Raw genomic sequence first — 14,218 nt, 5'->3', positions numbered from 1 at the left:
TGTGTGTGTATATGTGTGTGTGTGTGTGTATATGTATGTGTGTGTGTATAGGTGTGTATATATGTATATGTGTATGTATATATTTATCAGTCTGGCGAGTAAACAAAAAAAATTTTCTAGCCAATGGCGATTCAATTGTCATGGTGTTCGTAGAGGGCTGTAGCGCCTCACAAAACGCTTTCATTTTGGTTGTAGATCAATGAATGAGATCAAGAACTTGCATTACCTCCCGAGAACCAGTGAACCACGCGAGGTGCTCTTCGAGGATCGGACGCGAGCCCACGCTGATCATGTTGGCCAGAGTTTCGACTGGCAGAGTACAGCAGCTGTGGGTGTCCTGAAAGCAGTGCAGTTTGGGGAATGGTGAGTGCAACCATCTGCCATGCAGAAACATATGCACATGCTTGTACATGCAAAAAGAGATAGATTAAATGACCTTTGGTGTTCTCATCATCTCCCATAGGAGTGACCGGCCACGAATAACCAAAGATGTGGTCTGTTTTCACGCCGAGGACTTCAATGAGGTTGTTCAAAGGCTTCAGCTAGACCTGTATGAGCCACCTGTGTCACAGGTAGGAGCTGTGTTACTGCTAAGCATATTTTTCAGGACAGACTGGGCTTGTGTGTTTATATTAGTATATGGCATTGTATTACGTTCAGTATTCATTTTTTGGTTTTATTATGCTATCATAAGTATATAACTATATAGTCTGTTACACTGCATGTTTCAGAGCAAAGCATGTCACTGTGATCATTTACACATGGCAGCTCATGATCCAGTGTTTTAAGTGGCTAGGGATGGAACGATTACCGGTTTCACGATAAATCACGATAAAATGCCCTGACGGTTAGTATTATCGTTTAAAAGTATAACTTTGGTCACTATAATCGTGATATGAAATTTTCATACCGTTACATCCCTATAAGTGGCTCAGTTAACAGTAAATGCTGCAAAATTTATCTCTGGATGTGCTGTGAGTTTAAAGGGGTCATATGATGCAATTTCAAATTTTCAAGTACGTTTTCATTTTAAGGATTTGCCACTGATGATTCAAACGTGAGTTTTGGGCAGTGTAGAGTAGCATTTGTTGTTTGTCATTTCTCCGATCACAAATGCAGACATGGTTTTATGTTTACGCGGTGCGATACTATGTAATTATGTCCCCACTGGATGCAACAAATGCCTCGTTTATAGTGGGTTTTATTGGTGTTGTCCCATCGCGCCGGGACACGGCATCACAATATGGTAAGGGACGTAACATTTTCGTCACACGCTTGAGGTATTCAGCCAATCACAAAGCCCTGGATAGCTGGCCAATCAGAGCACACCTCGCTTTTCAGAACGATGAGGTTTGTAAAAATCGACGCGTTTCAGAAAGGCGGGGCATAGAGGAGAAACAATAATGTACAGTATGTGGAAAATAATGTGTTTTTTTAACCTTAAACCGCATAAACACATTTCATTACACCAAATACACAACATAATGTTCTTTTTAGCAACATCATATGACCCCTTTAACATGCATTTGGGAATGCAACGTGAGCCAGTTATTCTTTTTTTTTTAATTTGCATAATTTCCCACATTTTTGTAGGCAGATGATTACAGCATTTCACACAGATTTGTATTGAGAAATGTTTGTAAACCTGTTGTGGCAGACACTTAAAGGTCTCGTTGCAGTTGAAAGCTTGTCGGTTTAATTCTTTCAAGTGAAGAAATTCTCAAATTCTCAGAAATTAGATTTTTTTTATATACTATTCTTTTTTTTTTTTTTACAGTTCAGTTGGAATAGTAATATATTTATTGGAAATAAATAAATGATAATATAATAATAATAATGGTGTTATTATTATTATTATACAGTCCCACTTAGAGCTAGCATTCCTGAGGAATCTCGGATAGTTTTGGTTGATAAGAAAATACTTTTGACTATGGTTAAAGGTAAATTAATTTGGATACTGTTCAAATTTTATGCTGTTAATGTTGTCAATTTCTCCCCATGATATCGAAAATAGTATTGAACATTGAAACGTTTTTTTAAGGTGTTGTGACAACACTAGTGTCCAGTCAACAGATTTACTTTTTCATTTATTTCAGTTCTTTCAAAAAGTCTTAGTTGTCAGCTAAATTAAAGTATAAGAACTAGCAAAAATAATAAGTAACATTTATGTATTATTACATGTGTTGTATTGAATATCAGTAAGGCTGTGGTTCGGCCATAGATTTTTGATTAAGCATTAGGACACTTTTAAACAAGACATTGTCTTTTTTTCTCCTGCAAACCATTAAGAAATTTGTCTAAAAAAACAGCCTGAAACAGCATGTTTGAGTGGGGCTACTTTTTTTTTTTTTTAATGAATTTTTTAATGAGTTTTTTCTAATGCATAATTTTATATTTAGTTTAAGATCACAATCTGATCTGATAATGCCATGTGGTGTTGGATAAGCAGTAACTTATTCATGATCCTGAACAGGTGTGGAGATGATATACAGGTATAGGATAGACGGGTATAAAATAGGTCAGCATTCCCATAATGCCCCTCTCTCTACAGTGTGTCCAGTGGGTGGATGATGCCAAACTCAACCAGTTACGGCGAGAAGGCATCCGCTACGTTCGCATGCAGCTCTGTGACGACGACATCTACTTCATCCCTCGCAACGTGATTCATCAGTTCAAAACCGTCTCAGCCGTGTGCAGCCTCGCGTGGCACATCCGTCTAAAGCAGTACTACTCCGAGGAGGAGAAATCAAAGGACGTTAAGACCAAGGACCTGTGCTCCACCTCATGTCCTCCCCCCTCTTCATCCCCTGTTCACCCGGACACCAAAGTCACCTCTTGCACCCAGCTACAAACGAACACGGCACAAGGTGGAGTGGCCAAAACGGACGAACTGGTTTTCCAGAGGCCCGCAACGCCACCCAGAGAGCCGCAGCCCGCGCCTCCACAGCCTGCTAAATCTGCCCACACTGTTTCTGCCGCTCCCTGTACGGAGACCGGTCCTGTCCCAGCATCCTGCCCTCTGTCCTCGCCCACACCAGAGCAAATGCTTCCACAGACTCCCGCCAAGCCTGCATCAGACTCCTCACTCGATGGCAGCAGATCCACAGATTTCCCCAAATGACTTCAGAACCCTTCCTTTTGCAGAGGGATGGAGTTTTATTTCGCCTAGCAGACTTGACTGACATTCCACAGTGTAAAAAAGGTATATCTGTACTTTTGCCTAAAAATGATGAAGACTGTTTATTTTTCTTTTTTAGCTTTTGGTTAAGAAAATGACCCCATGAGTACTTTTTAGGTTTTTCTCAGCCAAAGTATTTAATTTGAAGTATATTTTTGCTGATTATTACTCAGTATTGTTTTGTATTTGTTTATATATTATTATAAATGAGATGAACTTATCTCTCAAGAGGGACTTTTCACGTTTTCATCATGGGCATCATGTTGATTTGCTAATTGGTTTTTAGAGACAAATACAAGGGGGAAAAAGTGCCTGTCACAAGTGGAGAGCAGCAATCATATCTTAAAAGAGAAAAATAGTCTTTTTTTTTTTTTCTATGGTGTAATGTCACTGAAGTATATGACGTATTTAAGATAGACTAGCGAGTAGGTATCAGTTTAAAGTGAGACATATTTGCTTTTTCCTTGATCATTTTCTGGTTTGCTTGAAGGAAAATTCATTATTTTTTTAATGACTAATAGCAGTAATTATCAAAGAGGAACCTGTGCATTACCTCTCATGTATGCAGGAAATAGGATTCGGAATCCACAAGAGGATTGTTCATTTGTTTGTTAATTTTAATTATTTATTTTTATCCAGAATAGTCAGTCTTTTAAGATCACGGTCATGAATTAATTTGTCATGTTTGTTTTCTATCTGTGTTGTATGCAGAAGCCGTTGTGCTTTTTTATGTTTTTAGTTTGGACTAGGAAGACATATTCCATCTAAGTCCGGACATTAGCAGAAAACTGGATGGAAATGTAAATAACCAAACCTACACTCAGGAGCAACATACTGATGCCTTTTCATTTTGTAAAGTCTTCTACTTTACTTCAAAGTTTTATAGCAGTCTAATCCATACTTTCAGATTATTGGGTTTTGAACCTATAATTCTGACATGTGTTTGTATGAGCTTCATGTAAAGGAAACCGTCTCTTCATTCAAATGGATCATCTAAACCAGGTTCACTTCATATTTTTACACAATTCTGCTCATACTATCAGGGTAGTTTTAGTCACAACGGAAAGCTCTTTTTAAATCACACTTTGATTTTGTTCATTATGCTGGTATTGGCTTCTGTTTTTGTCTGTCATTGACATTGTCACCACTTTTAAAAAACAAAATGTCCCAAATGACTAAAATCTTGTTGCTTTGGCCATTTTAAGCATTTGTTGATTTTGATTTTTTTCCCCCTGAAAATCAGTCAGTGCAAAAATGAATTAACGTAATATACATGAATAAACTCCTGCATTTTTCTTGTACAAGAAAACTGTTATGTTGCTCTTCCCATAATTTGCTACCCAAGTCCAACCCAATTTTTTTTCTCTTTCAAGAAAGCATCTGATATTATTTTATGAAAGTAGTAGCAGAAGGCGTATGTCCAGTGCTCTTGCATAACACTTGTTTCCTATGTTTTTGAACTAAAGTTGTCTATAGTCTTTATGATAAGCATTCTGGGGTGACTGTGCTATCCCAGATAGTTGGATGAGTGCAATTTAGCTTTCACTTGCTGAGTGTAGTTGCATGTCAGTAATGTTTTTGCACATGTTGATGTGTTTCTTTTGAATGGGATTAAGTCTTAAAGCAGGCATTCAGTGTTTTTGAAAGGGTTATGGGCAGTAGTTTTGCTTCTCTGTTGACGCCAAGTATTGCTAATGACTGATTTGAATGTTATTTCACACCAGCAATCAGTCTACATTGATTATGGTTTCAACAAAATTATCTAATGGCTTTCCCTAATCAAATTCATCCTTCTATAAATGAGTGCCTTTTATTGAGTCTTTAATTGTCTGCTATTAAGCTAATTGATGTTATTCAAGTTGTACAAAGCATTAATTGTGATGGAATTTCGTAAAGTCTGGCAATAATTAATGATTGGGTATTTATTATCGTAAAAAAATCAGGCTTACTCTGGGATACAAATTCTGCTAATCCAAAAGCAACTGAAGGTGATCATTTTATTGCCCATCAAAGGTAGCGAATGCAAACAAAATAAAAGAAAAATTGGTAGTAAATGACTTCTAGTGAATTGAAAACCATGTGCAATATGGATCAAATCTTATATTTCCCACAGTTTTTTTTTTTTTTAATTAGGATTAGGATTATATAGGCAGGTGTGAAAGCCTATTTTCCCCACTATTCAGTGGCATTTCCTCAGTTACAGATTCTGCAGATTAGCGGTTTTGCTTAATGAAAGAAAAGATACTTTCACCCAAATACATTTCTTTTAAGATGCCTTTATTGGTGTCTTTAACACCAATCCATTAAGATGAATCTTCCTATATACAGTTTCAGATGTTTTCCGCTCAGCAACACACAATGCTTTTATACCTTAAGGTTACATGTTATATTAAAATAAACATGATGTTTAGCGTTCTATGTTTCTTCTGAATTTTGGCAGCTAGTTTCTTTTTTGTGTGTTGATCAGGTTTTGATGGTCGTTTGTAATATAGGAAAAATCAACTTAGGGATCAAGGCATGCTCTGTGTGTTTGATTCATTATTTTCTCTGTTTGATATTTGTATAAAGGTTTTCTATTTCATTGATTTTTAAGGACTAATTAGATGGTCAATTATGAACCTAGTCAAAGTAATGTTTTGTAAATGCTAAGTTACATTTAATAGAACTGTGGTGGATCTTTTCAATTGTGTAAAAATGCAATGGAATGCATAGACTTTTCTGTATTTTTTTAAATAAACCATTTTATGAGTGTACTAAAGTGAAGCGTTTCTTAAAGGGGATCATTCACTGCATCAGAAATGGAAAATATGCAAACGAGGGGGGGAAAAACGTTAAATACTGTCACAAACCATAAACTTTACAATAGATATTCACAATCTTCTGTCATTTCCGTCCCTTTCAGACAGACATGGCACCAAATGCACTGTTACCAAGTCCAACATCATGTGACATAGAAAGGCTTGATTGGCCATGGTTATCTGCGTCTGTATATATTATAAAATCCATAAAAATCTTACCTATGAGATTACAAAAGTGTCTACTTTTCAGAACATTCATGCATTTTATTATCTTTAGTTGCACATTTGTAATAATTTTATATACATTTTAGTTGCATAAAAATGCAACAAGATCAATATTTAAAGTCTAAAAAGGCCATTCTCCTGCATTATACGCAATATGCTTCAATATTTAAAGTCTAAAAAGGCCATTCTCCTGCATTATACCTTCATAAGATGTAAAAGTCATTAACAAAAGCACAGTCTTTATAAATGTCCATCTATTGTGTGAGGTCCGTAGTTGGGCTTCTTTCCCTCAAAAACCACAGTGCTTGTCTGTCAGCTGAAAGAAAACTTTGCTCAGTTAATCCTCTTTTGAACTGTCTTGTGAAGCTGTTTTCCTTTTCTTCACCTTCAACATGAACTAGACCCATGTTCCTGGCTTATTTCGTGGGCCTTTTGGCTTTCCAAAACGAGATCCAAAAGCTGTGGAGTAAGAAAAGGGTCATTTTCACGTACAGGCCAAGTGCTAGGCATCAACCAAAACTGAAGAAATGTAAAATAGAGTAGCTCCATCTTGTGGCAGCTTTTAAAGTCTCAGAACATTAGTTTGAAATCATATTTGGTCATTTAAAATTATATTAAAAGGGAGTGATCTCTTACAAAATAGGAATCCAACAGCGGCACCATAGGATGGTGGAGCAGACTGAGGCGGGGCCGGAGGCGGGGCCATTTTTGCTGCAAATGACAGTTACATGATGTTCAAGCTACACACAGCCGTTTAATTCAATTTAACAGAATTAGTTGTATTAACATGAAAAGTAGAAGTGGTTATTATACATACACCTCTGTTTTCCTTTCAACAACTTAATACTCTGTAAGAAAAGAAAATATGTGTTGACATTTATAGAATTCGCTTGTATCCAAATCGGCAGGAACCGATTCACATGAGAGGCCATTCGCATAGATGTGATTTTACACTGAAAAATGTGAGAGGCATAGTAGTGGAATGAAAAAAATAATGAAAGTCTAGAGATGCATTAAAAAAAAAAAAAAGTTTAACTACTTTTAACTTGAGCGCCACGTTTTGCGGGAGATGCTGCAAAAGACGCAAGCACAAGAATCAAACAAGTCTCTGTAAGAAAAGAAAATATGTGTTGACATTTATAGAATTCGCTTGTATCCAAATCGGCAGGAACCGATTCACATGAGAGGCCATTCGCATAGATGTGATTTTACACTGAAAAATGTGAGAGGCATAGTAGTGGAATGAAAAAAAATAATGAAAGTCTAGAGATGCATTAAAAAAAAAAAAAAGTTTAACTACTTTTAACTTGAGCGCCACGTTTTGTGGGAGATGCTGCAAAAGACGCAAGCACAAGAATCAAACAAGTACATTAAGTGAGTTGTAGTGCAGTGGAACAGAAAGTATGCAGGGTCTCAGGCACGTTTTTTAAAGTTGTATTTCTTTTCATTTGACATGGAATCTTAAATGCTTATGCACAAGGCGCTAAAAAGGCAGCGAGACATGGGACAACAGTCCAAAACATCTGTCTAGCACTATTACATTGAAAAACTATGCAGTGGGATGTAAAAACATGTTCTGTGTGAAAAGCCATTTTGGGGCCATTCACACAGAATATGTTTTTTGCATTGAGAAACTGTCTCAAGACATGTTTTTTTTTTAATTAAACCTTTTTTAACTTCAGCTCCACGTTTTTAGATGCATACATGAGACTCTGCAAAAGGAATACGAGCGCAATGGTCAAACACATTTAGCACACAACCATCTAGCGCATGTCTGCGTAAGGGTGGTTGAATGCAAAAATGTGTTCTGTGTGAACTGCCCCTAATCAGTTAGGGCAGGGCTGTCCAAACTCGGTCCCGGAGGGCCGGTGACGTCCTGCAGAGTTTAGCTCCAACTTGCCTCAACACACCTGACTGGAAGTTCCTATGCCTAGTAAGAGCTTGATTAGCTGGTTCAGGTGTTTTTAATTAGGGTTGGAGCTAAACTCTGCAGGACACCGGCCCTCCAGGACCGAGTTTGGACAGCCCTGAGTTAGGGTGTTTGGAAATGCGAAATACGGTGCACATTTTTAAAAGGTGAACTTCTTTTTCTTGACATGGCGTTTAAAAAAAAACAATGGAAAAGCTGTGCAATGGAATACAAAAACACACTCTGTGTGAATGGCCCCTTTAAAGTGCATTCAAGGCAGGCTATTTTCAGTATGTGGGTTCAGTGGGAAACAGGCAATACAAAATATTTTACATGTTTATTATGCCATGCACTTTACATGTAACAAATACAGAGACTTTAGAAGTTGAACCTTGGTCCTGGCCTTGCTGACCAGTGAAGTTTTCTCTCCCCCTCTGTCCGACTGGTTCCCTGTTGGTCCCGTTGCTGCCGGCTGGCTGCTGGGTGCCGTCTGGTGCTCTACTGTATTAGCCACAGGGCAAGCTAAACTAAGGTTATGTAGTAATGGTTAATCACTGTTAAGGGACTTATGCTGTCACTCACCTTGGCCTCCAGCTGCTATGGTTACAGAGACAGGCAGAGTCAGCGGAGCCACAGATAGAGACTCTGTAAAATGAAACACAGCTGTGCACACATAGATCCAATAATAGTGCGCCCTCTTTATCTCTGTCGCACAGTGACAAACACTACACTGCAGTGCACTCGAGAGGGCAAATTTGCTTGTACATGTTATGTTGTAATGACACTAGTGACTGAGGTGTGGGAGGACACAATGGAAACACCAACCTACCTTGTTTTGAACTTTTTGCTCTGACGCTCTGTTAGAAAATGACACATTTTGGCAAGAATGAGTCAAGCATTGATCATACAATGGGAAAATTATAGCACAGCATTTCTGTACATCTTAAATTATATTAGAGGTTTGTTATGTCTATATGCTTTGAGGTCAACTATATGCTATAGAGTACTCCTAAACGTTGACAAAATTCACTTTTAGTATATAGTGAGTATAAAGTATGTAGTAAGAGTATAAAGGTAAATGCAATGTAACCTTGCTTCGGGCCCAAGAATGATCCAGGGATGATCTGGGCTGGGAGCTGCCTGACCATTCAGATGATGTGCCCACTCTCAGTCTCTGATGCTCTGCCTCAGCTGGCTGACAGAGGGCGCTGTTCTCGGCCACTTTAAGAGAAAAAAAAATTTCAGCTTTGTGAACAAATGAAGATGAAGTTTTTGTGTATACTGTAGGTTCTGTATACTGCACCTTTCGCCGTCTGAAAAAGGAACGATTCTGGAGTTCTATCAGGAAGTGGTGGAGTTACACTTTCTTTATGAAACAAAACGTAGTGTGAGTTTGTGTACATTTAAATCAGCGAAAATATGTTGTATGTTGGAGTAAACGGAACAATTACACTGGTGTATGTGTGATATACAGTACCTGTCCCTGGAACTGAGTTGAATGTCTGCTCATGTGGTGTTGGGGTGTGTAGTAGAGATTCTAACGTTTAAAATAGGAAGGAATAGCCTACATTAAAACAATCAACCAGAATGACACTGACAGAACTTCCTTAAATACATTCATAGTTGTTTTAGAACAAGTCTATACTATGGGAAGGAAGTTGCAAACATGTATCCTCAGTGTTGCCATGCAATTGTAGCCTACTTTAAAATGTCCTAAGAATCAGTTATGGATTATGTGGATAGATTTGTTGTTTTAAAGGTTTCTGTCAATCAGCTTAACTTGATAACCAAAAATTTAGACCTGAGACTAGAATCAAAATGTACAATTCACAGCCAAAATTATTCTGCAGCGATTTGTAGATCTGGGAGTATATCCCGGAAATAATCGATTAGGCGCTGGTGCCCAGTAGGACAATCTGGCCATAGCTGTATCCTACGGTGGCCGAGAAGTGCAAAGCAAATCAGAATTCTGAAAACAAAATAACAAATTACAAACGCAAATGCAAGTCTAAAAAACAAAATAACAATTCAGAAAGCACAACAACAATTCAGAAAACATTATAACAAGTCAGAAAACACAATGACAAATTCGAAAACAAAATAACAAGTCAGAAAACACAACGACAAATCTGAAAACAAATTTACAAGTCAGAAAACACAACGACAAATCTGAAAACAAATTTACAAGTCAGAAAACACAACGACAAATCAGACAAACCGGAAGAGGTAGGTATAGTTTGAGACAGCGCCATTGGTTTGGGATTACTCACCGCTGACTGGACGAGACATCTGTCAATCAACGTATACAGGGAAGAACCAGCCGAAGAACAGCAGAGTCGTGGTAGAAAGTTCGGAGATGGTATTAAAGTAGCTCGGTTTAAATGTATTGTATGAATTGCCCTTACTATGGAATAAAAAATACGGGGTGTCTATTTACATTTAGTTAAAAGTGGCTGTAAGTTATCAGCTCCAGTGGCGCAGATGGATAAGCGCCTGTCATTGGCTTTTTGACGCGATCGACCGGGGTTCGATCCTGCCTTTTGCCGAACTTTTTTTTCCTCCCTTTTCAAATCTCGTATTAGCAATGGATTCTATTTACACTAAGTGAAAATAGCAGTATTTTTAGCATTATGCTATTTACACTAAGTGCAAATACCTATTTACACTATGTTAAAATAGCAGGATTTCTATGTATACTACTTGTTGCAAATAGTGGCAATTATCTGCACTTCAGTATTGTAGTATGCAATAATAACGTATTGAGTGTAAATTATAATTTTAATTATTAAATGGATGCCACCTTATTGGTACAATAAAGCCCTCCCTACACCTACCCTAACCCTACCCGATACTTTATTTTCAACTTTTTGATTATTTCCTTAATTTTTATTGAAAATAAATGCCTTTACGATGTGATACGAGATTTGAAAAGGGAGAAAAAAAAAGTTCGGCAAAAGGCAGGATCGAACCCTGGTCGATCGCGTCAAAAAGCCAATGACAAGCGCTTATCCATCTGTGCCACTGGAGCTGCTGTCGTTGTGTTTTCTGACTTGTAAATTTGTTTTCGGATTTGTCGTTGTGTTTTCTGACTTGTTATAATGTTTTCTGAATTGTTGTTGTGCTTTCTGAATTGTTATTTTGTTTTTTAAACTTGCATTTGCGTTTGTAATTTGTTATTTTGATTTCAGAATAGTGATTTGTTTAGCACTTCTCGGCCACCGTAGTATCCCTTCTAGAACCGTAAAAGTGAAGACTAATCCACACGGGAAAACAATTGGCGTGGATTTTGATTCATTCACTAAAAAGATTCGTTGGGATTCATTTACTGATTCATTTGTTGACTCTTTCTGTAAATTACATCATTAGCAGTAGGTGCGACCAGTGAGTGTGTTTTTAAGTCAGTCACTGTCGTCCAAAAAAAGATTTGCTCAGAAGTTTAAAACACCAATGCTTCTAATTAATTAATGCTTATTAATACAAAGGTGGCTGAGCAATAATTGAATAGCACGATGCCTGTCTTTGAAACAAGAGGTAAGTAAGTGAACACATGAACAGTCATTAATCTTGAAATATGTGACGACTAAGTGTATTCATTTTAAGGCGACTATAACAAAGGTTTTCACCTCAGCTAGCATTCAGCTCAGATAACAATGTTTTATTTTGGTTAGTTTATTAATGTCGTATATAGGCTAAGGTTTCATCACCTTTCTTTCACAGGTGAATCGACTTCCAAAATTCTAGATTTGTATGGTATTTTGTTTGCATTGTTGTACTGTCAGTTTTTTGTACTCATTGCTGAAGGTAGACGCATTTTAAAATTGCCTTAAATATATAGCATGTTTTCACTTGTTTAATGGTGACGTCACCTAGCTTTAACACCAGTGTATACCTGTGAATTTCTACAGAGTATATTCAGAGTTAAATTTGTTCTATGCACTATTCCTGTTAAACTGTAATTTAGTCTTACCCTGAGGTTGTTTGTACAATAGGGGAGGAGGACTGTGACTTGTGATTGGAATAGGACTGAGTGGAGCAGATGATGCTGCAGCAAAAAAAAAAAAAAAAGGAGTTGTCAAGATTGTAGCCAGAATTATATATCTTATCTATGACTTTGAAATACTGAATATACAGTGGAGATCAGAATTAGAGAACAGTCTATAAATACTTCTTTCTTTCTTTTTTCGGAAATATTGTTAATCTTTATCGCTCAAAGTTTGAAGGAATATTAGCTGTAAGTATACCAGTGTTATACTAACATGTTTAACCAAGGCATTTCAACAAAAACCTTTATTTTGTAGAAAACACAGTGATCAAAATTAGAGAACAGTAACCACTGTAGCATGAAAGAAGTGTTACAACTGTCAGATATTAGTAGGAAGTGTAGAGGCCCCTGCTTTGAATGACTTCAGCAATGAATCTCAGAATCTGCGGCTGTAGGACATCACTAGTTTCTCACACTGCGCTGGTGTGATCTTGGTCCACTCTTCTTCCAGTCTCTTCCATATTTTGGTAACTGTAGTGGGTTTCTTAGCCGTAACTTTGTTGCCAAAGATTTTCCAGAGATTTTCAGTTGGGTTTAGATCAGGACTCTGGGCCGGCCATTTCATTATTTCAATGTTTTCAGCTTCAAGGAACAACAGTTTTATCCGTTTTGTATTGTGACGGGGGCATTGTCTTGCATGAAAATTGCAGGCTGATTGGGAGACGCATGCAGGGAAGGAGCTGCATGGTGCTGAAGGAGGTTCTGATACACATTTGCATTCACCCTGCCATGTGTCTGTATAAGAGGCCCAACTCCTGCTGCAGAAAACATCCCCCAAACTATGACACTTCCTCCTCCACCTTTCACTTTTTTACGTGCTCGGGGTTCAGTCTTTCCCCAGTTTGATGCTGAACATAATGTTTCCCATGATCAGACACAAATAAATTAAACTTGCTCTCATAACTAAAGTGAACTTTGGACCAGTTCTCCTCTCTCCACACAACATTCTCCTAAGCAAAGGTGAGCTCAGTCTTTTGATTCTTTTTGCTGATGAGAGGCTTGGTCACTGTAGAGGGCGCTTTCAGTCCGACATCTCTTAAAGGGGTCCTATTATGCTTTTTCACTTTTTGAATTTTAGTCAGTGTGTAGTGTGTATGTTTTGGCATAAAAAAGATCTACAAAGTTACAAATCTCAAATTTCACTCCAAAGGGAGATATTTTGTTTTTAAAAAATCCCTTTTCAAGAACTACAACGAACGGCTCGTTTGGACTACAGCGTTTGTTTTCCGGATTTTGTGATGTCACAAAGCGGCCCATTAGAATCTCATTAAAATAATTCTCCCCAACGAAATTCGAAAGGTTGGGGGGTGGGGAGCGGCGAGGTCGTGGTTAGAGCTTGGTTGAGTGCATCAGACAAGACGACGACAAAGAAGAAGTGCTGCTGTAGCGTCAAGTTTTCGCAAGTTATTACACATGCACCTGAATAATTATGTTTGTAAATATGTATGTTACAATTTAGGGATGTTCATTTCGGTTATTTTTCCTAAGTTTTTATTTTTCCAGGCCTCCTGTAGAGAATCGATGCGTTTTTGTAAGAAAAATATCCTTATTCAAAACGTAATAATCACTTTAATGTAGCTTGCGCCAACAGTTGTACACGGAAGCAGCTCCAGGCGGATGACGTATGAGGTCAGCTTTGCGCATGCACCGCTCAGAAGTGACGAACGCGGAAGCGCAGCGGAGAGATCAAAACAAAACAACGGTCACTTATTAGAAGTACAAAACGAGGATTAGAATGGCGGAGGATTTCGATTTAAGCCAAGAGGAGACTGGTTTTCTTTTGCTAAAGTGGGATTCATTTTACATGCGCAAAAAGCAGCAAACAACAGAACATGAGGATACACATGGTCATATCATATCACATCACGCTCCTGCAGCGCTTCTGCCAGAGGAGAAAAAAACTGTGCAACAAGTAGCCTAGTAGGCTATGCAGAGTTTCGGTTCATTTTTGTGCTGCGCGAAAGTCCTGTTTTTCTATTTTTCTTTAGGCTTATTTTACAAAAGCAAAAAGATTTGTTTTTATTGTGAATGTACACAAATAAAGGCAAACCTTTTACAATTCCGAT

The 14,218-nt window shown here is 37.8% G+C and overlaps 2 protein-coding genes across 3 annotated transcripts in view; one reads left to right on the top strand and one right to left on the bottom strand.

Moving 5' to 3' along the window:
* Positions 1-5,999, top strand: part of LOC107716162 (round spermatid basic protein 1-like) — a 22,026-nt gene extending 16,027 nt beyond the window's left edge. Inside the window, exons 5-7 of the mRNA XM_016522523.1 lie at positions 196-363; positions 464-572; positions 2,552-5,999. Coding sequence (XP_016378009.1) covers positions 196-363; positions 464-572; positions 2,552-3,121 — 847 coding nt within the window. The 3' untranslated portion in view covers positions 3,122-5,999. The remainder of the gene's footprint in view (positions 1-195; positions 364-463; positions 573-2,551) is intronic.
* LOC107716160 (tyrosine-protein phosphatase non-receptor type 22-like) overlaps positions 5,312-14,218 on the bottom strand; it is a 24,613-nt gene continuing 15,706 nt past the window's right edge. For both annotated transcript variants that reach the window (XM_016522520.1, XM_016522521.1), the window contains 10 exons: positions 12,078-12,152; positions 9,588-9,647; positions 9,414-9,476; positions 9,201-9,331; positions 8,940-8,967; positions 8,693-8,755; positions 8,502-8,611; positions 7,019-7,049; positions 6,838-6,912; positions 5,312-6,660 (listed from right to left, as the gene is read on the bottom strand). In XM_016522520.1, the coding sequence (XP_016378006.1) occupies positions 6,599-6,660; positions 6,838-6,912; positions 7,019-7,049; positions 8,502-8,611; positions 8,693-8,755; positions 8,940-8,967; positions 9,201-9,331; positions 9,414-9,476; positions 9,588-9,647; positions 12,078-12,152 (698 nt within the window). In that variant the 3' untranslated portion in view covers positions 5,312-6,598. The remainder of the gene's footprint in view (positions 6,661-6,837; positions 6,913-7,018; positions 7,050-8,501; positions 8,612-8,692; positions 8,756-8,939; positions 8,968-9,200; positions 9,332-9,413; positions 9,477-9,587; positions 9,648-12,077; positions 12,153-14,218) is intronic.

The sequence above is a fragment of the Sinocyclocheilus rhinocerous genome, unplaced genomic scaffold, assembly GCF_001515625.1.
Source record: "Sinocyclocheilus rhinocerous isolate Xijiao unplaced genomic scaffold, SAMN03320098_v1.1 scaffold148, whole genome shotgun sequence".
NCBI classification, from domain to species: domain Eukaryota; kingdom Metazoa; phylum Chordata; class Actinopteri; order Cypriniformes; family Cyprinidae; genus Sinocyclocheilus; species Sinocyclocheilus rhinocerous.
This window is presented reverse-complemented; position numbering and strand designations above follow the sequence as displayed.